A 25,950-nucleotide genomic window follows, 5' to 3' on the forward strand; every position below is an offset into this window, starting at 1 on the left:
ACTTTTCAAAGAATTTTGCTGCTCGCAGAACCTCACGGGTATTAAAAAGGATCCACAGGAACTCCACCCTAAAAATATGTTTCAATTTTACTTCCGGTTGGACTCGTAAATGTAATCAGAGGAACAACAGGGCCGTAACTAGGGGGGAGCACAAAAAAGCTTAAGGTCCGCTCATCTATCTCCTTTTGCTTTAAAATTGCATGTAAATGTTTTTTGATTAAATTAAATGAAGACCACTTTCCATCTGCATATTGTAGCAATTTTAAGAATCACTCACCCTTCCCATTATTCTTTTTTGGTTCTGTTTTGTTTTTGTTACCTTTTTTTTTGGGGGGGGGGGTGGGTTTCTGCAAATCATTGCCTATGTACCTCCCCTGCAAGGTCCCTGGTTATGCCCCTGACTTATTAATTAGAAAATTAATTCTTTTATACAAAAACCATTGGTTGATTTGGTTTTAACACTGTTAGAGACAATTGAGCAAGAAGTAGTCGGTGGGGATACTCTGGAACTTTATTTTTTTTTACTGCAAACCTTTTCAAAAGTAAACTAAAAATAAATTCTTGCTTTTCTTTTTTGTTTGTGGTATGTAAAACAACGTATTCTATATGAATAGAGTCACCATAGACAACCATTTATGATCAAGCATTTCTAATACTGTCAACAGGTGGCCAAAACACAGTGTTTGTCCATTTAATACATGTACGGGGTATTTAGGGACCGGTTATGATTTATAGCACTTTATAGCCTGGGGGCTCGGAGGACTTTTGTTGACACTATTAAGTCATAAGGATTAACTGACCCCCTTCCCCCAAAGATGAAATATTTTTGATGATATTCCCTTACTATTGGTTTCTGCTTTCTCATTTTTGCAGGGTTCCCCTCTCTCTTGCTGCATGTCAATCAGGGGTGGATCCAGGATTTTTTCAAAGGGGGGTTGTAGCATTGATTGAGGTACTTGTTTGGCGGGAAAGTAGCACAGGGTTCCCAAACGGAAGTAGTCTTATGATAATGATTATTTGCTGCAGGTAAGCATGGTTGTTTCAGGACCCACACTCGGCGTATAGAAAAAAGCGAGCGAAATGTGTTCGGTACCCCTGTTTCAATAAAACTCGCGATGCTGTTGGTGTTGTCATGAGAAAAAAAAATCACGATGGCTCTCATAGGGGGGGGGGGGGGGGTGGGGGGTGTTGTAACTCCCAAAACCCACCCCTAGATCCGCCACTGTCAATGTGTATACCCCTTGAGTTCCAGTTGCTTAAAGATTATGTAATCCTCCCTAAATTAAATAATCCTCTGACTCCTCTCCGTTTTGGGTGATAAGTACCTTTGATTGGTTCAAAGGAGTGCGATTAATTATATCCATTTTGAAATGTTGTGAAATTTTGGTCTGAAATCAAACTTGTGATTAACAAACTGCACTCTCGCGCTACGTGGTCTTGCCATGTTACAATTACTTGTTTGATTTCAGACCAAATTGCACTTTACTCAGTTCAATATTATATAGTTGGGATAGTAGGCACGCGCTGATTGCTCGTAAACTGTGCTTTATTAGTGAACGGAGTACAGTGCTGACTCCATCTGCATGCGCGAAGTGCTGTTAGATCCTGCGACCCTTTTTCTTTTAATTTTGCGTAAATAAATCCAATACCGAAATAAAATTAGTAACTATATAATAAAACCATTAAAACAGCTTTTTCCTTGCTCCGTTCAAAAATAAGGCACTTAGGAAGCGCCGTAAACACTCAAGAAGTGTGAGAAACACTCGCTTAAGGCTCGTGCTTCTCCTTACACATCTTTCGTGCTTACAACACTTCCTGCGTGCTTTGTTATTGAACGGAAAACAGAAAAAGCTGTTTTATTTGTTAATTATAAACTATTTGAAATATAACGCACGCAATGATTGGCTGGCTACCGTGTTTATATCAGAGGACAGAGACACGCTCGCGCGTTTCATATTCCTCACTGAAATCATATCATCAGGCATATCGTTGCATTTGAGGCTAAAGAGCATGACTGGTGACCCATGCGAGAAGACAGTCATCACGTTACTACTATGATCAAGAAAAGTGTGGGACTCTATTTACGTATGCACGTTACTAGTAATTAGTCCAGAAATGGACCGACTTTTCTCAGTAGCTACAATTTAAATATCAACAATACTATATCGCTCTTAAGGTGGCTGCCTACTTTTGAACGTTCGAATTGAGCCCACGATGAGCGCGCGCTCAAAAACCGCTGAAAAATCTACAAGATTTTATTGAAGAACCATACGCGTTTTGAGCTTCAACACGGCAAAACCCTCAAATTTTGCACGGGACTCTATATTTTTTGATAGCTCATTCGAAGAAACTCCTAAAAATCTAGGTTATATCAACATTTTAGGAAAAGTTTAAATCAGGAACACGTGAAAAAATAGATTTTTGTAGGGATTTTTGTTCGACTTTATGAGATTTTTTAAGAGCACCGAAACTACAAAATATGACAAATCAATGTATCTCTCTGTCTTTTTGTCGAAAATATCCATGTATTATTGTAGAATGATTGACTAGCCTTCATTTATGCAATCATATAGTCTGCAAATAACTATTATCTTATGAATCTTAATTTTTTCTAATCACTTCCGGTGGCGCAATTTTTACTCCAAAAGCTCGTGCGTAGGCTTCCATTAAATGCTGATTATCTCGAAAACGAGCTCGGGACACCCTATTTTTCTTTCCAGATTTGGAATCAGCATTAAATTTCAATTCGGAAAATCGAAGTTTTAAAAAAAGCTTAAATCAATTTCCAAAAGTAGGCAGTCACCTTAAGGCAATGATGTTTCGGCCATTTTGATTCTCGTGCGTTAATTTTTGTAAGTGTGATTTATTCGCCGAGAATCGTTGGGAAACTTACGTGTGAGACAATATTTTGTGTGCTGTGGGGTGAGAAATTTTCATTCTTGGTGAAGTTTCCTTTTTTTTGAGCACGGTTGATTCTCTCTAAAGAAGCTATCTCTCTCACCTATTTGTGTCCATATTATTTCCTTCAAAGAGTGCCTGCTCTTTTACCAAGCCGCCGCTTCGTGCTCACGCACAGGAAGGGGAAGTTGGGAGGGAGAGGGGAAATCAAGTTCGACGGAAAACACCTGACATCCAACTGCAGTTTAAGGTTTGTTGTCCCTAGCATGCATGGTGTTAATGTCTCTATTGTCTTCAACAGGCGTGACACAAGATGTTGCTGATTTGGTGTCAAATTCCTCGTTCAAGGGTGACGGTAAAATTCTGTTGTTTCTTCTAAGGCCTTCCTGCAGACTTTCTGTACTCTTGAACTCTTTCATTTGATGCTTGTTACTGTACTTAGCTGAAATATCCGTCTTGAACTTCGAACAACCGAAGTTTACTCTTCTTGTCAATTGCCAACGCTCAAATTTCCTCTTAAAGGCTGCGCGTACGTCTCTGCTTCTTAAGACGTGGAACACAAAAATGAGAAAACCCTAAAATATAGAGAAATTAAAATCGTAAAAGTCAGGGCCATGTACATTATTTTAAAAAAGGTTGTCAGATCCAAAGTGGGAGATGGAACCCGTTTCAAATTTTTTCGGCTTGCTTTGTCCCAAGTTAATTTGTAATGCCTACTTATGTATTATCGAGCTGGCAAGGGTGCATAACAAAAAAAAAATTCTCAAAGGCAGTTTGTCAAGTGGTTTAAATTGGGAAAAGATTAAGAAAAAATTGAGGATGAAATTTCTTAGTCAAGTAAAACCTTTAAGAATGGGATTTACGCAAAGACAGATCAGGATGGAGAATTTCAAAGGTGGTGGCAGTTATCTACAAAGGCAGTACATATATTTTTTAATCATCTGTTTATAGAGTTACTTTTTGTTCTTATTTGCAAAACTGTAACTGTAGCTATAGATAGGTACCCACCTAATCCCCCCTCCTGGAGCTACCATTGAATTTCAATATATTGGTTAAGTGGATATAATCAGGGATGAGAAGAACAAAGGGACGTCTTTTAAAATGGTCTGGATGGTTAGCAGTGGTGATGAGATGTGTGTGGATATAAGTGGATATAATCAGGGATGAGAAGAACAAAGGGACGTCTTTTAAGATGGCCTGTGTGGTTAGCAGTGGTGATGAGGTGTGTGATTGTGTGGATGGGTGGCTGGCATCAAAAATTGCAAGTTATGACGAATGGAAGAAGGGAGATATTACCGGCGTTTGCATTGCTACGCGGCCACCCCAGACAAAAATCGCGACGTGCACTTTGCAATAGACTGCCGTCAATCAACACACGCGTTTGGATCGGCCCGGATAGGCCCGGGAGTGTGGCTCATAATACTTGTAAACAATCGCGACAAGTTTTGGCGCCTTTTGAATCACACACGCGTGTAAATGGCGTCAACGTGTTTGATTGACGGCAGTCTATTGCAAAGTGCACGTCGCGATTTGTCTGTGGTGGCCGCGTAGCAATGCAAACGCCGGTAATGTTACAGAAAATTTGCACTGACCTGGAAAGAGTTAAGTATTGTAAAGATGTACTGGAAGATAAGAGCCGCGTCTGTAAACATGAGGATGCCAAACACCCATGTCAATCCAAGCAAGGGGAACAATACCACACTTGCCTTTATACTTTGCCTTTTGAAATAAAACAGGATCAATTAGTAATATATTAAATATAATGTAATATATTAATAAGATTCAGGCTCGCTACCGGAGCGATACGATATGATAGTAAGAGTGATGTGGATGGTTATGGTACAAATATAATACGCCATGGGCTGTGGATAGGACTATTTTTCCTGGTCTTCCCACCATAAATAATGTACTAAATTTTGTCTTGACTTTTTGGCCAGGAAAGAGAATAAGGTGCAATTAATATGGTTGAGTTAAAGGATAAGTGTCTCATTGGTCGTACGTGGGTCCAGCAAGGCTAAGTCACCACATCAATCGTTATTTCGTTCTATCTTCTTTATAACCGTAATTTAAATAAGAAGACTTACACGAAAGATGTAAATGTAGTAACACACTAAACTATCCATACTCACATGTAAGAGCTTGCGTTCTGTGAATTCGTCTTGTTTAACGTTGCCAATTCGCGTACGACCCGGCCAAGGATAACCACATTCATCTAAAATACATTAGAAACCAAGGGCATTAACCATCATCATCGTCGACATCATTATTACCATCATCTTCTTTATAACAACCACTATCACCATCACTACCACCATCACCATCATCATAGTCCTCATCGTCATCGTCATCACATCATCTTCATAAGAACCAACATCATCACCATCATCACCACCATTATCATCATCATAATCGTTATCATTATCAACATCACCTTCATAATAACCAACACCCCCACAACCATCATCATCATGACCATTACAATCATCATCATCATCATTTTTATCTTTATCATCATAATTGTAATATCATCATCATCTTGATTATCGTTTTTATCGTTATTATCAATATTCTAAAAGTGCGGATGCCAAATAAACAGTTTATATGACTGAGCCAAGGTTAACATGGAACATTTCTTACATGCTACATACCAATGAAATGATGAGAACTGGAGCTACGAACGTCCAAACTAGTCCATTAGAAAAAGAAACCCAGCAACTGAGGAAAAAATATCAATAGATCAAACAAAAGACAATTAAATAACAACTTCAATTGGCTGTACATATGTACTGTTTAATAAACGAGCAGGAGTGTTTTATCGGGTATAAAACACGAGGCGTAGCCGAGTGGTTTTAGACCCGATAAAACACGATCTGCGAGTTTATTAAACGGCTTAAAAAACTCCTGATGTATGTTCTCATACTGTACCGAATTCTTTACGAAATGAACCAAGTTTGATAGAGAAAATCCAAGTTAAAGTTTATGCAAATGAAGACGAATCTATATCAGATATAAAACCTCCGTCATGGTCATGATTTCTATTGTGTTTCCTTCATGAATTATTAATGAGTTTTTTAAACAGTACATAACACAGGCTATTCTGAATAAGTGCTGACGATGCAAGTATGTGATTAATTAATTTCTTTTGAAAAAAACTTACAAATTTCGTTGTGTGTAACTGTGAAGTCCATTTACAAAAGAAGTAGCGATGCCAAGAGATGTTAGGACAACAGCCAATGGAAAACCTATTAAAAATATATACAGTCAATGTCATTGTCCACTGAAAAAAGACATTTACCTAGATGAGCCTAGCTCTTGGAGAGAACCCAGAGACTAAATATTTAAATAAATAAATAAGTAAATAAATAAAAATATATATTTACACATTAACACATTTAGACTAAAAGAAATATCACGTGTTTCCTCGAAGGTTCTGGCATAAAACAAACGCTGAAATACCATTCTCCATCTTAAATCCTCACTAAATGGTCGGGGCATTCTGGATTTTCGATTCACGAGTTGAATTTTACATTTAAAGTTCAGGTTGACGCACACAGGGCAAAGAATGCATAATTAAACACGTGATATTTCTTTTAGTCTAAATGTCTAAATGTGTAAATGTCTTTTTTCGGTGGACAACGTTAATGACATTTACTGTATGTGTATCAAACAAACAAAAAAGGAAACAAGTACCAACGAACAAATGAAACATTTTTTGTAAACGTTATGTTTTTAAGGAGTTTCATTATGGCCATCAGTGCTGTCGTACAGGAATATCATGAAACTAGATTTTATAGTTAAAAAGAAAAAAAGTATAGAAAAGAAAGAAGTAAAGAAAAAAGATAAAAGAAAGAATCTCTATGCCATTGTCCTCTTGTGTACTGATGAAGAAGATTTGGATTTTTGTAGCTGAGTGAAAATTGTGCTAACGTTGCCTTTATCACTATATTGACTCGTAATCTCTTTTAAAGTCTATATTTTTTAGAGGTTAAGTGCAAGGTAAGTGACCTATAAGAAAGACGAGATATCATTGAAGTGATAGAAAACCTTACCCCATGAGAAAGCGTAATAAAACTTCATCCTAACCACAGTATTGAAAACTTTGACAACCATAAGATAAAGATAGACTCCTTCAAACATCATCCAGCCAAACGCTACCAGGTAGAAATAATGGATCATAACAGCCACAAACGTACAAACATTCTACCAAAATGAGAACAAAATATAAAGTCATTACAACAAGTACATGGGCGTGCGCGGCTGCCACGATTGCACAATTTTCCGTCGCTACGGAGTTGATTTTTATGGATGTCAACTTTCAGGACGTATCCATAGCATACTAGGCGCGTAAATTCAGAAGAAGAACTTCATGCTTTTCGATAATGTTATGGAAACACTTTGATTGGCGCCTAAAATCTGCTGCGATCCTGCGCGTCATGTTAAGTGTAAAGCTGATTGTCAAACCCCTTTTCCAACAGGAAAGTGGAAAGAAAAGAGACATTTTAATTTCATTATGGAACAAAAGTCCTCAATAAATTAGCAAATAAAATGTTGTACCCGCGCGCGCTTAAGCAGTAGTTTTATGAGAATATTTTATTATACGTTGATAGCATTTTTCTTTATAAATATAAAAAAATACCTGGTTTTCTGTGGAGGTGATTCCTGACAAAAAGAAGATTTGAGCCAAGGCAAGTGACAGAGCAAGATTAACTCTTATTTGAGACTGCTCTAACTGAATATTCCTGTTTAATGGTCAATACAAAATAAAGCAAAGAGAAAACGTCAAGATATTAGATATTTCTGTACTTCTAAATAAGCATATGCAGACAACAACGGTTCATTATATCAATGTAGCGGCAACGTGAATGAGTGAATGATGGTGTTCTCAATAATCCCCTTCACACTGTTACCTACGACATTTTGAAATAAGGTAACCGTGCATCGAAGAGATTTCAATGATATCGATAGAGACCTTTTTAACACCTTGTATAACTATTCACATGTCTCTTTCATCAAGATAACCGCCGTTGTCGCTTCGATGCACATGCACGGTTATCTTTCAAGATGGCGCAGGGAACTGCGAAGGGGACTAATAAAGTACAAAACTGCCAAATCTGTGCAACACTTTTATGAATATATCATTTGCTAGCCACTTTGACTAGGCGCAACGCGATGTGACATAAATGTCGAATTTCACCGACTAGAATGTAATCATATGGGCCGAATTGTAGTGGGAAATCAAGCCATTTATGTGGCACGTGCCAGGGGGAAGTGGTGAACCTCCCTAGGTCTAGTAATACTTACATTAAAGTCATGTAAACTAATACGGTGAGTAATTCGCCAAGAAGTGAGAAACTGGAGCCAACATACGTGATGTGACTTAACGCAAGTTTGTGCGTTTCATCCACCTGGGAAATTAGATGAATTGGTAAAAGAAATTGATAAAATGTTTGGATTTGCTGCATGCCATCAAAATCAAAGAAAATCCAAAACAACCGACGGAACGTCAATGGACAAGAACCAACAATTAAACTCAGACCTCAAGGGCTTCAGAGAAATATCGAAATTTTTTATGGAGATTAGTGTATGGAGAACGGGGACTTTAGCGGGAACTACATGCCCTCCAACTGCTCCCATCTCCGCGCTCCCTGACGCTTTCCGTTGAGATAGAGGAGAGCAAAAACAGGAGATCTCTCAAAGTATAGAAACTGTCTTACCGGTTTTTCTTGTTTGACTTGCATCAAGAGAGCAAAGCTTGTCAAGTGGTTGCAGGTGCAAATGGTCATTGTTTTGTTGGCCCTGACCAAAGTACAACCGAAGTCGGACCATTTGCCACCCAAATCATTCCTGAGGACAAACATTCAAAGATATAAGACCTGTGCCTGTACACCTATCCACCTCGCGCCTAAATGGCACATAGGACCCTACAAACATATAAGACACAAGCAAGTTTCTTTTAGTAGCCCTAGTTTACCAAACAGCTACTGCGATTAAAGTGCAAATGAACCCTTTGACAATACTTTCAGTACTGGTTCTGCATAAAGTAAATAGTTGAATGGTAAAATATTTATTGATTTGAGTGATGCGTCTCTAAGTTATGAAGGTTTATACTTCCAATATGTTAATGATGATGACGTCAGGTAAGGTATTTGAGGGTTTTTGTTGTAACTAGAAATACTAAATGCTGGCCATTTTGAAAATAAAAATTTTAAATAGTTTTCATGTAAACCATGAGTAAAATAATGATGCTTTTTAAATACTGTTTCTATGAACCAGTTCGATTTTGTATATTTAATTAAGCCTTAATAGACGTCACACTCATTAGCATATTGGAAGTATAAACCTTCATAACTTAGAAACGCATGACTCAAATCAAGAAATATTTTACCATTCAACTATTTACTTCATGTAGAATCAGTACTGAAAGTATTGTCGAAGGGTTCATTTGCACTTTAACATTCGTATAACCTTTGCTTTAGAAATTTTCACCCACAAAAGAATTGCATTTTGTTAAAAAAGATCAACTATCAAAGCAAGCTTGTTACAGGAGATCTCTCGCCATGCGACCTTTCGCGCGTTAACTTTTTTTAAAACAGGAAAATTTCCAAACATATGACTTGTTAATGGCGTTGGAACTTAAAGTCGACTTTTTGCAATCGCCTTTTTTTTTTCTTTTTTAAATACAATGAAAGCGAGGTTATAGAGAGTTACAATGCAAAGTTGTTGCAAACATCTGTTTCGGAATCTGTTAATTTGCCATTAAATGTGTCATAGAGGAATGGTACTGCGTGCATCCTCTTTCCATGCAATGAAGTTACGGCACTCCAGTAGCTAGGCTTTCACTCTATGAACTATTGAATACACAGTGCGAAATTACAGATTTCCGAAATCGGAAATATTGTCGGAAATTTGATAGTTTGGAATTTCCGTCAAATTTACGGGTACGGAAATCCACTTTTCTGAAAGCCAGTCCTCCTTCACATTTCCGTTAAGCGTTTAAAGGAAACAACGCCGTATACACATTGCTACATGTTTCCGTTCCATTTAAGGCACACGGAAATTGAATATAATTGTGAACACTTAGAAAAAATGTAACAGTTAAATGTAAATATAAAATATGCATGGATCGATATCGTGCAAGAAAATGCAGAAGGTCTACGAAGGATCTATGTAAGATCTAATCAGCTAAAGTGAAAATCATAAAATAATTTGAATAACTGAATCATACTAGGCAGAAACTAAAACGGCTTGCCAAAAAGCCATGCAGAAATAGCCAGTATTTGGTGAACAGCAGCGCTGTTTCGTCCTATTTGAGTTTGTCTTTTTAACTTCGTTTATGCGAACTACAACTTAAAACACATTATTTTGTGTCATTGCCATTTAATTAAGTTTTTCTTTATATTAGATTTCGAGGAAAGGGTTATATTTTTGCAAGAGAAATTACAAATTTTGACAGATATAATTTGCAGCTATTTCAAAAATATGTTCAGTGGTGTAGGATTTGAAGTTCGGTGCAATATTTATCAAATGCTATACTAGGTCTTCACCTTTATTCGAAAAAGAAGAACAAATGAAGTGATAGTATATACCATAAAAAAGCATCAGAGGTTCTATTTCTTTAATTTTGATTTGATTTACTGAACATTGAAAAATAATTTCCAACTAAATTAGTTCCCGAAAAAGCGAAGCAAGCGGCTTATAACAATCCGCTCTTGCACCTTTGGATTAACGTAAATCAAGTATGTTTAAAATTAAACAAAGTGTTCTGAGGCATGGATCAGCTTGTGAAAGAAAGAAAGAAAGAAAGAAAGAAAGACTGAATAATAAATTAATGAATAAAACATTTATTTTGTATTTTTTTGAATAATTTTTATTACTGAAACATGTGTCTAATCAGGGGTGAGACAACGATTACATGTTGGTTTTCGCTTCTGTGTTCTCCGTAGACAAACCTTGAGCTTATTCTCTGAACTGGAATGAATGTTGCTGGCCCTGGTTCCTCAAAATGTTTTGCTTCCCAAACACTTAATGGATTGCGATATGATGTGATATGATTATTCTTTTGGTACCATTGAACGGCTGCAAGAATATGAGTTAATTGATCTCCATTGATCACAATAGTATGGCACAAATAAAACAAAACAAAGCCGGGTCTGCCAGTAGATGTTGCCTCAATTATTCCACCATTACCTGCCCATGAGGCCATGATCTTTCCTGAAGAATCAAGACGTGTGTTAAATCTTGAACCTAGTCTTTCGTCGAATACTGTAACTGACTTATACTTTCTAAAGGCTCGGTTCACTCGCTGACGGTCAAAATTCACTGTTGGATAAAGTTTCCTATACATTTCTTTTAGGTTGAATAAGTCGTCGTTGTCAAACGAAGAGATCACGAAGCTATTTGGCAATGCTACGTCACTAAAATCTGTCCACACATCTGTAAGGCTTTCTATTGATCCTCGTATTGCGATTTTAAATTTAGAAAGTCTATCTTGATTAATTTCCTCCTGAATATTATCCACTATAGCATCCCTCAGAAGAGCTCTGCAAAATGGAAAGAAAACTTCGCTGTATTCTTTCGACAATGTATACTGCAAGTCTGCAGCGCTGCTCATGCAAATAAACTTCCTCATTAATTGTGATTCAATGAACCTGTTATTGGTGTGAAAGTTGCCTAACAATCCGTTATAACGCTCAAAGCTGAAACACCAAAAACCAAACACACTTCCATAGTTTTCAACACATTTCTTTAAATGCATATGTAGATGAATATTCGGAGTAACGGCTTCTCTTCCATAAAGATTTTCAAAATTTATTGCAAAGTCTAGTAGTTTTCTATCAGCTAAAAAGAGATCAGTTTTCGAAATAGAGGTCTTGCACAGTAGCCGACAGGCGATTACAAAAGTTTGTAAACAGTTCAAATGTTCTTCTGGGAGAATTCCTTCGAGACAATACAAAGAATAATAAAGAATCCAGTTTTGCCACTGAGAAGCTGTAAAACCACCATAGTTTGTTGTAATTTTATGTGGTAATCTACCAAGATCAGAAGTGGAATTAATGTTTTGTATACGTCGCTCGATTTCAATAATATTCTCTCTTGAAAAAAGCTCGTTATTGCTCCAGAGTTTAAAAAGGTGCTTAGCAGTACCCAGAAATAAATTGTGCATCGGATCAATCACACACATTGTGATACTACCGTAATACGGAAGTCGTAACAATTCGGTGTATCTTGTTCCAAGTTCTTTTTCCATTCGTTTCTGTGCAGTCTTATTTTTACATCTAGTGGTTTTAAGAGCATCTCGTCTATGCTGCTCATCTGTTCTTTTTGGCCAGTTGTCCCGATCTGTGAACCCGCTGTAATCCTTCTTTTCTCCAAAACCCCCAGGAAAGGTTTTTAGGCAATGACTACATCCTTTGTGTGCAGCGTGTGATAGAAATCCGCATAATTTTCTAGCAGCAGGAATATCAGATGCACAACAGAGAAGAGCAGCTCTTATCTTTATTCCACCTTCTGGTGCACCATGGGCATTGACTTTTACACCTTTCCATAAAGCTAATAACTCGTCCACCATAGGTTTCAAAAAATGCGTAAGCGTTGCTGGTTCCTTATTTAATGCAGGTATTATTCCTACCAATATTATGTTCTCTTTCTTAAAACGTTCAGCTCTTGGTAAGTTAATCAAAGCCAAATACAGAACTCCTATAGAATAATCACTGCGTCTCTTAAATGGCTGAAACCAGTCACAGTTCAGCATTAAACCATAAGAGTGTTTAAGGTTTAAAAAGTCTCGTCCTTTATACTTTAGGAATGTTTTCCAAACGTCTCCATCCATAACGTCTGCATATGTATCTTCATTAACATTTCGTTCACGCCATTCCTCACATTTTTCCTTGAATCCTGGTCTTTTCAATATCGTCTCTAACGAATCTATAACACTCCTAAAGCAATAAGTATATATTGGGTAAAATTTGACTGAACCATTATTCAGGAAAACTTTTTTAACTAGCTGGCCTCCGCAGGGTTTTCGTCTTGAAGAGTGTGGAAAAAGTACATTGTCGCAAAGTTTTGCTTGGTATTTACCATTTACCTTCTTGACACAGTCCTGCTCTTTAAATAACTTTGTGCACTTTCCACAAACCACAAATTTTTGAAAGTTGTCCCTGTCTATACCTAGATATCGTCTCAGAGAATACATTGTTACAGGTATAAGTCCAGCCAAGGAAATCAATAGGTCAGATCCTGCATTTGCTGGTAATCCTTCGCCTACTTTGGAAAGTAGTGCACTTAGGTACTTCAAAAGACCTTCGATACCTCTGTCACTGATAAGATTGTAGTATTGCCAAAGAAAAATAAAATATAGGAGCCACGTTAGAAATGTGCGTGATTTTTGCCTATTGTTGATACTAAACTGCTCCTCCGTGACGTGATTTACAGTGCCATCGGAATTTTCTTCATCAATGATATCGCGCAAATCTTCTTCACTTAATTCATCCCAATGTTCAGGCGTTTCATCAGCATTCGAGTCTGAATCATGTTTGTCCTCATCACTCTCGTCCTAAAAGTAGGTAAAACAAACGTTTTTTCTATTATTATCAGCCCGTTTAGTTTAGTTTCATGAATGTTGAATAAGCCAAAATTATCGAATGTTAATCTCAGAACTGGATGTAGAAAGTCATCACTGAGGCAAAAATGAACTGACGTTTTCAATGAAGCCTTCGAAAATTGTCTAATGACTGAAAGCTTGTATATGACACAAATCAAGATTTTCGTCCGATTTTCGGAACAAGAGTTTTTACTAATTTGTGTACATTCACTTAAAAATAACCGTTTCGCAAGTAACAGAGCGAAACTTCCATTTTGCAAATTGTTTCCGTTTTGATTATGTTATTTTTAATTCACTTTGTAAATAATTTGCTAAATAGCAACATGGGCGAAGGTGTTTCATTGTATAACAAACCTCTTCTTCGCTTGAAGAGTCGTCCGATGCCGCGACTGATCCTGATGTCATATATTGATCTAATGATTAAAATAATCTGGTTTAGTATTCAAAAATAATTGATACATGAATAATCAATGATTGGATTCTTTTCCAAATCCATATAACAAAAGTTTATCTATCAGTACCTGAATCTGTACGGATGTTGTGTGGTCTTAAAATTGGCCGTTCTTAGGCATGTACGCATGTATGCATGATTTATTTAAATCCGCTTAAAATGAGGATATTACTAATATAATATAGAATAGAATAGAATAGAATATATAATAGGATAGGATAGGATAGGATAGGATAGGATAGGATAGGATAGGATAGGATAGGATAGGATAGGATAGGATAGGATAGGATAGGATAGGATAGGATAGGATAGGATAGGATAGGATAGGATAGGATAGGATAGGATAGGATAGGATAGGATAGGATAGGATAGGATAGGATAGGATAGGATAGGATAGGATAGGATAGGATAGGATAGGATAGAATAGAATAGAATAGAATAGAATATACTAATATACCTGAAGTTAGTGTCCGGTCGTAATTAGAAGCATTATTTTCTGTTGGGAGTGTACAAGTCTCATCTGAAACAAAAAATAATTGAAAGAAGATTGAGAGAGAAGAATTTAAAGATTTTAGATATATTTATCTTGAAAATTTCCGCATTTTCCCCCCAGAATTTGTTAGTGGTAAAACTTATGAAAAGTCTCCTCAAATTAATTCTACGTACTCCACGGGTAGTCCAACACTGACACTCATGAACTGCTGTTATTGAATTACTTTTTAGTTTGGCATTTTTATACCAGCATTGAACATAACACGATTTCTCAAAGTACACAGAGTCCGTACCCCGCTTTTCAAAGGAAACATTATTCAATCGGAATTCCTGATTACAATCCAAAATCATTCTCCTCTCTTTTCTTCCCCAATACCGGCCTAATGATATACTACTGACAACAATACATTTGATAGATTAAGTATTAACTCGCTCGGCCAGCTCCGCGCAAATCGATCTCGCAATCTTTCAAAATCATTACCTTCACTTGAGCTACCAGGCAAATCTTCAATAACTCCACTAGTGACTGCTTGCTTTTGTAAATTCCACATATTCTTACTGGCATCGTAAAAACGCCTTTTGTGTTCATAATACTGACTCTTACCGAGCCGTTGTCCACAATGAGGACATTCAAAGCCTTCGCTGTTTTTAGATGCCCCAGAAGATCCCTCATTATCTACTGCTGACTCTTCAACGTCCGTCGTCCAAATGTTTTTCGCATAGTCGTAGAATCTTCGCTTATGTTCAAAAAACTGTCTTTTGCTGAGAATTTTTTGACAATGTCCACATTTGCGTCTTTTGGAATCAATTGAATTTTGCACGTGGCCACCTCTAGAGGAAGGGCGTTTTGAAGCTCTACTAGACATCGGTTAAACTAGTGCTCGGTTTATGTGTATACGTAATGGAACTTAAAGCTAGAAGTCAAAAACTCTTAGCGAATCTCAATCAAAAGCTAGTACAGAGCTCGATTTAAAATTTCTCACAACACGCCAAAAATACAATAAAGACTTTTAAATACATGTTCTATTGACCCATAGGTGATGACAGAAATGTCACTGTACACCTTTTGCTGTTCCTTAACCGCAAAGGAATATTCATTGAAGCGAAGAAGCATTGTCATTAGAGCGAACAGGCATACAATAAGGCGAACGGAGTCTTAATAGTGCGATTGAACGTTCATTAAGAAATTTAGCATTGAATTTGACAATCATGAATATGTTAGCGTGGGTTCATCAACGTTTTTGAACTTTCATTAGCGTTTTGGTGCAGACAATAAACCACAACACATATTCAATACAGTGTTTTGGACATTTATTTACGCAATACAAATAAGTATATTGTGCTTTTACGATTGTGGATTTTCAAAGACAAAAAAGTGAATTTAAATTGATGAATGTGCTCTCTATTTAAACATCTTGGACGATATGTTTACATGTGGTCGTACCATTGTATGCATTTCTGTGGATCTTCATAGGCACTCAAAAGACGCTAGTCTGACTCATTTGGAATTTGGTTTATTTGTTGAACCATTGCAATATCCAAAAAAGAGGGATTAAAAAACTCAAAACTGACTGATATTTATACCTAAGGGCGCTTTGTTTGTACGAAATAGAGTGCATTTAGTAAAAGCGTGAAACTTTACTAATACTAAATTGTACTATTTTGTACAAATTAGTAATTAGTAAATTTAGTGTGCACGTGCAATCAATGAACCGCGATTGTGCGAATAATCAAGTCGAGCGCAGTCGAGCGCGTTTTAGAAACGCTTGTGTACAAAAAGCAACGAAACCACTAGGTATGATTACTTTTGTGATACTGAATGCCGTGTACATTTATTGACGTTTACAGCCAGCCAGAGTATTTGTAAGGTGAGCGAGCTGTAATAGAGTAAGTAGCACTTATTCTTCTAGTGTGCCAAACCATTTCACTTGCGGTTATTTTAGCTTTAGGTGTGTCTTTTGTCTTGATTTTGCAGCAGCGCGAGAGAATAAAGGCTTTAAAACCATTTCACTTGCGTTTTGTGGTTATTTTAGCTTTAGGTGTGTCTTGTGTCTTGATTTTGCAGCAGCGCGAGAGAATAAAGGCTTTAAAACCATTTCACTTGCGTTTTGTGGTTATTTTAGCTTTAGATGTGTCTCTTGTCTTGATTTTGCAGGAATTGATAAAAACTTTCAAACCATTTCACTTGTGTATTGTGTTATTTTTTATTCGACGCACGTGCGCATTTGCTCTTCACGCTTCAACTAATTTTTAACAAAATAGTACTAAATTGTACTATTTAGCAATTAGAGTTTCACGCTTTTATTAAAAGCACTCTAATATTCACGGCTTGTAAAAAAAATGAAAAGACAGTTAAAATCCTAAAATTCCTAGTGGAAAATATACTTATATTGTATTGCGTAAATAAATGTCCAAAACACTGTATTAAATGTGTGTTGTGGTTTATTGTCTGCACCAAAACGCTAATGAAAGTTTGAAAACGTTGATGAACTTACGCAAACATATTCATGATTGTCAAATTCAATGCTAAATTTCTTAATGAAAGTTCCATCCCACCTCCGTTCGCCGTATTGTATGCCTGTTCGCTCTAATGACAATGCTTCTTCGCTCCAATGAATATTCCTTTGCGGTTAAGGAACAGCAAAAGGTGTAGTATTTTGATATTTGCCAGATAAACACACCCACGTTTAATTTTAAAAAAATTATTTTACTTTTATTTCATATAGCAATGACTGTTTACAATAAAGAAAATAATTTTTTTTGTAGAAAATCTAATATAGTTCATGCAGTAGTTCAAAGTTCTGTGTAAAGAACTGTCTGAATGTTCTGTTTACTTCTCTTGCAATGAATCGAATTTGTTAATAAAACCCTGGATTGATAACCTCTTTACAGCATCATCGGTATAACATTCGTTAGCAATTTTTTCATACACTTTACATGATCTAACCTTACGGCATATACGACTAGCTAACCGTCCAAAACTGTAAGCATCAGTTATAGCAGTTGCTATTGCTGTGCCATCTAACAATTCCGGGGCAATATGAGGATATCTTTGTTTATCTTCCGGATCCCTATCTGTGTTACGGGAACGTGGTTGCATTGAATGTGTGTGAATACTTTTTCCAAAATCTACAACAACTGGGCACCACACACCATTTCTTCGAAACATTAATACGTTACTGCCATGGATATCGCAATGGATAAACCCTTTCGAGTGCATATGAGCTATTGACATTGCTAACGAGTAAATAATTGTAGGCCAACAACTGTCATCTGTTATTAATCTTGTTAGCAAAGCCCCATTCAAAGTTAACACTTTGCCATTCTCTTCACAAAACTCCATGACCAGCAGTATATTTCCATTCTTTTCACAAATTCCATAGAAGTACGGGAAGCCTGGATGATCATCTAAGTTGGAAAGTAACTGCGCTTCTTTCTCAATCAAATAGCAGTACTTTTGTTGCTTTATTGTCTTGACTGCTACTAAATTAGTTCTGTACCTCATCAGTCGAACGATACCAAATCTTCCTTCTCCTAAAATAATATTCTCGTCACATTCTTGTAACAATGTGGGGTTCAATGAGTCTGTCGGACATGGGCTGATCAGCGAAGATGTTGGCTTTGTGGGGTTTGGCTGAGTAGGATGAGGTTCATTCAAACGGAAGTTTCTCTTCAGCTTTGCCGATGATTGTCCAATTTCTGGTCTAGCTGCCAACAAAACCTTTCCTGCGTAAGTAGAACCCAATAAACGGCTATTGTTCGGATTGAGAACAAAACCTTTGTCGGGTTTGATTTTTTTATCTGTTTGATGTGTAGTACTATTTGCTGTGGATACCACGCTGTCTTCACTCTCTTGTACTGTATCCAGTGCGCTTTGATGTGTACTGATGTTTTCTGAAGATTTCTTTTGTACGACAGCTGTCTTCTCCTGTATACGTCGCAACGCCTGCTTTTTCCTTAAATTTTTTCGGCGCAGTGACCGTTTCTCCTTTGAACGTGTGTATTTCTTGACTGGTTTCATGATAACACTAGTAAATCATCTGAGAACGCATAGGGTAATTGGGCATTATTTCAATCCGGAATTGTGTACCACCCTCTAACAACCGATGACGTCAAACGTCGAGAAAAGGCGGGAAATGCAGTTGTTTCAGACCAACGTACCGGTAATATCTTATTCGTGCTTCTAAATATATTTCTCTGTACTAAAACTATCTTTCGTCAAAATGATTGGCCTTGAGGATGAAACAACTGTTAAAGAACTACGGAGAGAGGTGGAATTGCTAAAAGGAGAGATGAAAGCCCTCAAAGAATCGAGAATAGAAGATCAACGATCGCGAAGGCAAACAACAAGCAAGAAGCAAAACATCGACCATGACTGCTCTGTAAGTAAATTAAATTGTTGCAATACTTAGTGGAAGGACTAATTTATTGGTTATCTTGTATGCAGTCTATATTTCTGCGATTGATACATATGCTAAGGAGGAAAGTGAGTTTATTTTAGATTACAATTAAAATGTGCTTACTTGGGTAAATTTCGCGCGCTTTTTAAGATCTATAATTTATGCAGTGCATTAATCAGTAGCCGTTTCAATTGCGCATACATTATGAACATACTAAAGTCAATAGTAATCAATGTTTGACATCAATTCGGGCCTATAAAATCTCGAAAGGCTATAGAAATCATTACAATCAAACAGTACAGTAAAAACCATAGTTCTTATGACTGGCGTACAAACATAATCATGTCAACCTAGAGAATAGAGTATTTATACTTGGGTTTCCTGTGGTCAATTACCTACGGACGACTGTTACACGGTCTTTCATCACTTCAACAAGATTAATGTCATAATTTCTATATCACGTTAATTTTCTTTTGTCTTCGAGAAAATCAGTTTGATATCAAATTTTTGACATCAAAAAGACTGCAAAGTTTAAGATCACACTGATTGTTGTTACTAACTTAACGAAAATATGATTTTTTATGTCGAATATTTGGAATGAAATGAGGTTTTAGTCTCGTCGGATATGCGATGAAAGGAAATCAAAATATATTTCTTCGCCAAGACGCTTACCAAAAACATAATAATAATTTTTGCATCTTTGCAAAGTCACTATCATGGATGTGACATATTTGACAGTACGAACGCTTTTCTTGAAAATAAAATATTGCATATCACGCTAGAGTGTATACCATCTCGTACATTTTTCAGCGTAAAACTAAGCGAGTTTTGTCCCAAAACAAAAAAGGTGTTTATTCCTATATTATGTCATTCAATTATTTGTTGTTTTTTTTATTTTTTAGAAAGCAGTACACAAAGTGTACCGTCAGCTCTTAAAGAATGCTGACTTTAGTGAATGGAGCTTTCAAGAAGGGTATAGTACCGTTTTCAACAAATCATATGAAATAAGTTAGTTCGTCTCATTCGACAGGCCATCCGTCTTTGAGCGGAAAGCTAGTCGGTGCAGTTTAGCCGTCTTTGAATGGCAGAACAACATTGAGACATTTTAATTGAAGAGCATGTGTATGTAGGCATCAATAGATTGCATAGTTCGTCTCATTCGACAGGCCATCCGTCTTTGAGCGGAAAGCTAGTCGGTGCAGTTTAGCCGTCTTTGAATGGCAGAACAGCATTGAGACATTTTAATTGAAGAGCATGTGTATGTAGGCATCAATAGATTGCATAGTTCGTCTCATTCGACAGGCCATCCGTCTTTGAGCGGAAAGCTAGTCGGTGCAGTTTAGCCGTCTTTGAATGGCAGAACAGCATTGAGACATTTTAATTGAAGAGCATGTGTATGTAGGCATCAATAGATTGCATAGTTCGTCTCATTCGACAGGCCATCCGTCTTTGAGCGGAAAGCTAGTCGGTGCAGTTTAGCCGTCTTTGAATGGCAGAACAGCATTGAGACATTTTAATTGAAGAGCATGTGTATGTAGGCATCAATAGATTGCATAGTTTGTCTCATTCGACAGGCCATCCGTCATTGAGCGGAAAGCTAGTCGGTGCAGTTTAGCCGTCTTTGAATGGCAGAACAGCATCGACGATTCCGGTAAGTCATCTGTGCATTTTCATTTTTTACGTTGCCTGCATGTTTTGTGCTGAATTCTGTTCTCTTGTCTTTCCGTGTACTTTTCCCCCTAGATTTTTCTCTGATAGCAACAGGGACACCTCGCGAAAACTTAGAAGAGAAGTGAGAGGTCTGTACGGAGATGGTACTTGGAAGAAATCCGCTTTAAAAGGTTAATTTAATGTTTATATTTGTATCGAGTTGTACAATTCTGTTCAAGGTACTTGAAAATATGCAGTGCAAACAAGACGCTATGAATTAAAAAGCACATCTCCTTGCCCTCAGATAAGAAATCCCTATTTTTAACTCCGCGCGAACCTAAATTACTTTTATCATTATGATCTAAAAAATCAAAACTTTTGAAAGTGTTTATATCTGCCGAAACATTGTCCATTTCAAACTCCAATAGAACCCTATTCAACTGCAATGCACTGAGGGTCAATGCCAATTTAATTTACAGTATAATGCATTGGATCCAGCAAATTTTTAACAATTATCGATATATATGTGTTTCAATTGTAAATCTTACAGTTGCTGTTCATAATATGTTCAGATTCTATTCACCGGTACTGCAAATCCCTGAGGGACGATCAAACAAGACGGAAAAACCAGAAGTTTATGGAGCATAGGAATAACCTACGACAACAACAACGAAAAAAAACGGGTAAATGAGTACCATCAGATGTTTTCCCTTCGTCTTGCCTGAAAACACCGCTGATATTTATTAATACATAGTTCTATACTTCCTTTGACAGAAACTTGAAAGACGAAGAAAAGCTCTTGCTTCCGTTGAGCTGTCTACCGGCGACAGGGAAAAAGCAAAAGAGATAATAGAGGGGCCATTCGCACTTGAGTGCATGTCAAGCGAGGAGAGCTGTGACGATGAGGAAGTGGAAGCTGGCCCAGGTCCCAAGCCTCGAAAGATTCGTAGGCTGTCCTGGGAAAGATCGCGATTGCATAACATCAAAAAAGCGATTGATGATCATATCAAAAAGAATCTAACAGCGGCGCAAAAACGGCTTAGTTCCAGGACCATCATTGCAACTGAGAAATCGAATCGCACAAAGCCTAAGGAAATACCTTCTTGGGCAGCCAGAGAAGGCAATGAATGAAGGCAGATTTGTCTTCTCCTTTACGATTGTATAAGAGCGATATCACATAAGCAATGTTTTACATGCAAATGAGCTGCCCAGTGAAATAGCATGATAATGAAGTGAACCAGATGAGTTTTGTAAGCTAAAACGTTACAACAATTGCCTTGTATTGGAAATATTATTTTTGACAAACTAAAGATCGATAGGACTTGAACTGTTTTCTAATACTGTGAAAATTGTATGATTCACGCATATCTCATTTTTAAACAGTAGTGAATATCGGACTGTTTTCCCACCTATACTATGCATGGTGCAATTTTTATTATTCACGACATCCAAAAAATATTGCTGTGCTTCAAGGACTTAATCAAAATTGAATATAGCAGTGTAAAGCCGTTTTTTGTTCATTATCATTTTCGTTAGAAAAGTTCAACACGTCTTTCGGCCATAAAAGCCACAAGCTCAGTAGTGCAAACAGCATGTGCACACTTCATTAGCATGCTATTTCACAGGGCAGCTCATTTGCATGTAAACATTGCTTATGTGATATCGCTCTATTGTATTGTTTCTATTGTATTAGAGTACATGTACAAACCCTAAAAGCTTGCAAATTTTTTCACTATTTAGTACAAATGGTACAAATTAAAATATAGAAAACAAAATAATTACGAAGTGAAAAAACATTCGACAGCCGGACGCGATCTTCAAATTACTAGATGTCCACAGTCAAATAATTAAATGGTTTAGTCAAATAATTGGCATAAAATATAACTATACATTACTGTTTATGATCCACGCTTTTGATGTTTATACTTTAAGTATGTCAGAGTATGTTGTCATAATTAAGAAGACATACACTATATAAGAGAAGCTAAACTCAGCCCATTCATCAGCATTGAATTGTCCGTTTTTCTCCTCGCATACTTTGCTTTTGTGATTCCTTTTTTTTTTTGTTCATTTTTTCTTTAATGCAATTTGTACTTATATCGCGTATTTGTTTATTATTTCTTTCGTTTTCAATTTTGATTTCTATAATTTGTAAGCTTGATTTGTTGTTATCGCTAAATCTAAAGTAGTTATTGCATTATTGATTGACTATTAATTTATACAATTGTAATATTTATATATAAAATGAAATGTAATAAAATATGTATTTTTTAAATCCCCTCGTGGATAAATGTCTAAATACGGATTGCAGCAGTTGCGTGAGGATATGAATGAAGTGAATAGTAAAGTGAATAGTGAATTGAAGTATATAAACCACACAATCATGAAAAGTAGCGGCTTGATAAAAAATCAATACGGCTCTTATTGATGCGTATATAAGCCTTTCTTATTATGAGTATAAGTCTCTTATTCATGAGTATAAGCTACCAAAACACGAGTATACGTTACTCGTATACTTGAGTTTCAGATGACTTAAACTCAACGGAAACAGAGTGCGGTTTTTAGTGCGTTTCCGTAGTTTACGGTAAAACGGAAACATGACATTACGACACGTTTACGTCAACTTATACAAATGAATAAGCAACGGAAACGTTAACTTATCCTTACGATTCCATCAGCTTTCCGTTGACTGAAATTGAGGATTTCGCACTGTGATATGGAATCTAGGAAAACCATTTACCTTTCACTGACATCCCAAAACACACAATGTGCAGGTCCTTCGTTAGGAGATCGAGATGATATCTTCAAATCAGAAAATAACATATTAAGCAACTCACTTTATGAACCCTTCTGAAATGGTCTCTTTAATGCTTAGAATACAGCATGCTGGACAAGGCGCATGGCGTATTAATAACGCTATTATTATCGTTAATTATGCTCTAAGCATTTCATTTTCATTTTCATCATCGACTCTACAACATATTCATGATACCTCATCATCATCTTCGATCAGTGGCAACATGCATGCAGTACTCCAACCATGCGTTTTTCCATCAGTATCAACATTCATAACGTTATTATGATAAACATCATCATCGTCAGCACCACCGAGCTCATTAGCATTGCTGCCGTGAATTTCATCAACAGCATCTCCATGTTGATGACCATCATCATTACTGTCATCATCAATAACGACTTCATCCTCATTAAAAGTTGTAGTTTATCTTTCGCTGAAATGAAGACATTTGCCAATAACCTATCTTATTAGCAGCTACGCTTTCTCCCTGATCATGTATTAGACTTACAATAAGCGCTTATTCATGTTTCTTAGCGTGGATGTACCTCATGCATGTGCGTGCCTTCGTATTTCTTATTACCTCATGGATGTGCTGTAGAATTATGGTTACATTTTCTGGAAGAACACCCTCTGGTGGACTGGGGTCCAACGTACTGGAAATAACATCACTGTTTATCTTGGACTTTCTGCCAGCTTCTTTGAATATACTGAATGAAATGCAAAAATAAGGGATCGATAATAGAGTTAAATATTTCTGGTTCAGTTAACGCTCCTTTTTTCAATCATGCTGATTGTGCAAAAATCTTCAATTCGTAGACGTCATTCCATCTCTGATTTTCACATACATTTGTCTTTTTGTATTAGTTTATCACAAAGTAAGATTATATATGAAGGAAACTAGGACGAAGTTCTCATCCAGCTGAAAACCCAGAAAACAAAGTAAAAAGTAGAAACTCTACTAACAGTTGATAAAGGGTATATAGGGATCGATCAAACCCACAACCGTTTGCAAAACTAACATTGATATAACATGCAGTGCATTTAAAAAAGACTTACCTGTTGTTGCTTAAGCAAGCCCTAGATGACATATACGAGCTCATACCAAAATAAATAGCACTCACGACAATACGATCTATAAAAATCAAAAACTGTTATTAAAAAGAAAATTCCCAATAAGACATTGAATCGGTAACATTTGGCTAATGCCGATTCTTACCTTTATTGGCGAATAGTTTGGAAGGCAATGTAATAAATGTTCGCACTTTCGATATCGAGCTCGCAGTTTTAAAGCTTTCATCTCCTCTTGTTGGAAAATGGAAATCTTCTAGTTTAGTTTTTCTAGGGATTTTGAAGATGCTAAGGACTGAAGTGGAAAAAGGCGGTAAATTATTGAACAGCCGTAATGATATATAGTGTACACTAAAAATTATAAGTTATATGTTAAATTTGTGTAAAACGATTAAATGTTAGCAACACAGCTGGCATATGCCTGTAGACAACCATTTTGGATAGACCTGAATACTAACGTCATTGACGTAAGGGTTTCATTTAATTACCGAAGTTGGTCCTGTTTATTGTGACAGAATTGACTGCTGAGTGGTTAAGATGATATCTTGCATATATTTTTGCAAAATATTCGAAGTATGACGTTGCGGTCAAGATAGCATCTGTCTCACTTTGGTTTTTGTAGTACTGCGCTTCTGATCTTAAATTCTTCAGTAACACTTCTGTAATGTCTGCTACTTCCTACAAACATAAAAAATAGCTTAGGTATGCTGAGGTTCCACAACAGCAGCAGAAGCAGCAGCTGCAGCTCCAACAACAACAACAGAATCAAAGCATAAACAACAACATCAACAGCAGCAGCAGCAGTGACACCATCAACAGCAACAACAGCAGCAAGAACAACAAAGACATCAAGCAGCAGCAGCGATACCAACATTACCATCTGCATGACACGAGTTTTTCATCAGTGGCTGCCTTTAATTAATTTAAATTTGTTACTTTAGTTACGTACCTCTAAAGATGTTGGGTCTTGTATTCCAAGTGAGCTCAGTTTCATCACATAAGCACGCACCTTTAATGTTAAACAAGCATAGTATATCTAGCAAAACACCATAGTACATCCAGCAAAACACACTGACTTTTTGGTATAAATGGTGATATAAATACCTTCTCATTCGAAAATGATGTTTTGGGTTTCCAGTTGACATACTGGGTGGATTTCAGAACTTCTGTGAATACGGTTACATCAGCATTTGTGTGTTTGGTTGGAAAGGACGTCCCCTTGGTAGATGCGGTTGGTATGGTCGTCCTCTTGGTAGATGTGGTTGGTTTGGTACTTTTGGTCGGCATGGTACTTTTGGTTGGCTTGGTACTTTTGTTCGGCTTGGTACTTTTGGTCGGCTTGGTACTTTTGTTCGGCTTGGTACTTTTGGTACTCATGGTACTTTTGGTTGGCTTGGTACTTTTGGTCGGCTTGGTACTTTTGGTCGGCTTGGTACTTTTGGTCGGCTTGGTACTTTTGGTACTCATGGTACTTTTGGTTGGCTTGGTACTTTTGGTCGGCATGGTACTTTTGGTTGGCTTGGTACTTTTGGTTGGCATGGTACTTTTGGTCGGCTTGGTACTTTTGGTTGGCTTGGTACTTTTGGTTAGCATG

General features: G+C 36.9%; 2 protein-coding genes across 2 annotated transcripts; both read right to left on the reverse strand.

Annotated features, from left to right (window-relative positions):
- Positions 1-1,193: 1,193 nt before the first annotated feature.
- Positions 1,194-25,950, reverse strand: LOC116308565 (adhesion G protein-coupled receptor D1-like). Its single transcript, XM_089029278.1, has 16 exons — positions 25,461-25,950; positions 25,306-25,365; positions 24,845-25,034; positions 24,505-24,651; positions 24,345-24,420; positions 23,869-23,995; positions 23,232-23,293; positions 8,613-8,742; positions 8,200-8,303; positions 7,535-7,637; positions 6,948-7,098; positions 6,056-6,140; positions 5,547-5,613; positions 5,028-5,110; positions 4,491-4,617; positions 1,194-3,473 (listed from the first exon to the last, which is right to left on the reverse strand). Exons 1-16 carry the CDS (start codon positions 25,947-25,949, stop codon positions 3,144-3,146), a joined length of 2,331 nt encoding a protein of 776 aa, XP_088885404.1. The 5' UTR covers position 25,950; the 3' UTR covers positions 1,194-3,143.
- Positions 10,769-15,307, reverse strand: LOC148911839 (uncharacterized). The gene is made up of 4 exons (XM_089029130.1): positions 14,923-15,307; positions 14,407-14,469; positions 13,853-13,911; positions 10,769-13,450 (listed from the first exon to the last, which is right to left on the reverse strand). The coding sequence occupies exons 1-4, from the start codon at positions 15,305-15,307 to the stop codon at positions 10,769-10,771; spliced, it is 3,189 nt and encodes a 1,062-aa protein (XP_088885256.1).

The sequence above is a fragment of the Actinia tenebrosa genome, unplaced genomic scaffold (assembly GCF_029948245.1).
Source record: "Actinia tenebrosa isolate PJP-AT-01 unplaced genomic scaffold, QUT_ActTen_1.0 PGA_scaffold13__45_contigs__length_12533684, whole genome shotgun sequence".
NCBI classification, from domain to species: Eukaryota; Metazoa; Cnidaria; class Anthozoa; order Actiniaria; family Actiniidae; genus Actinia; species Actinia tenebrosa.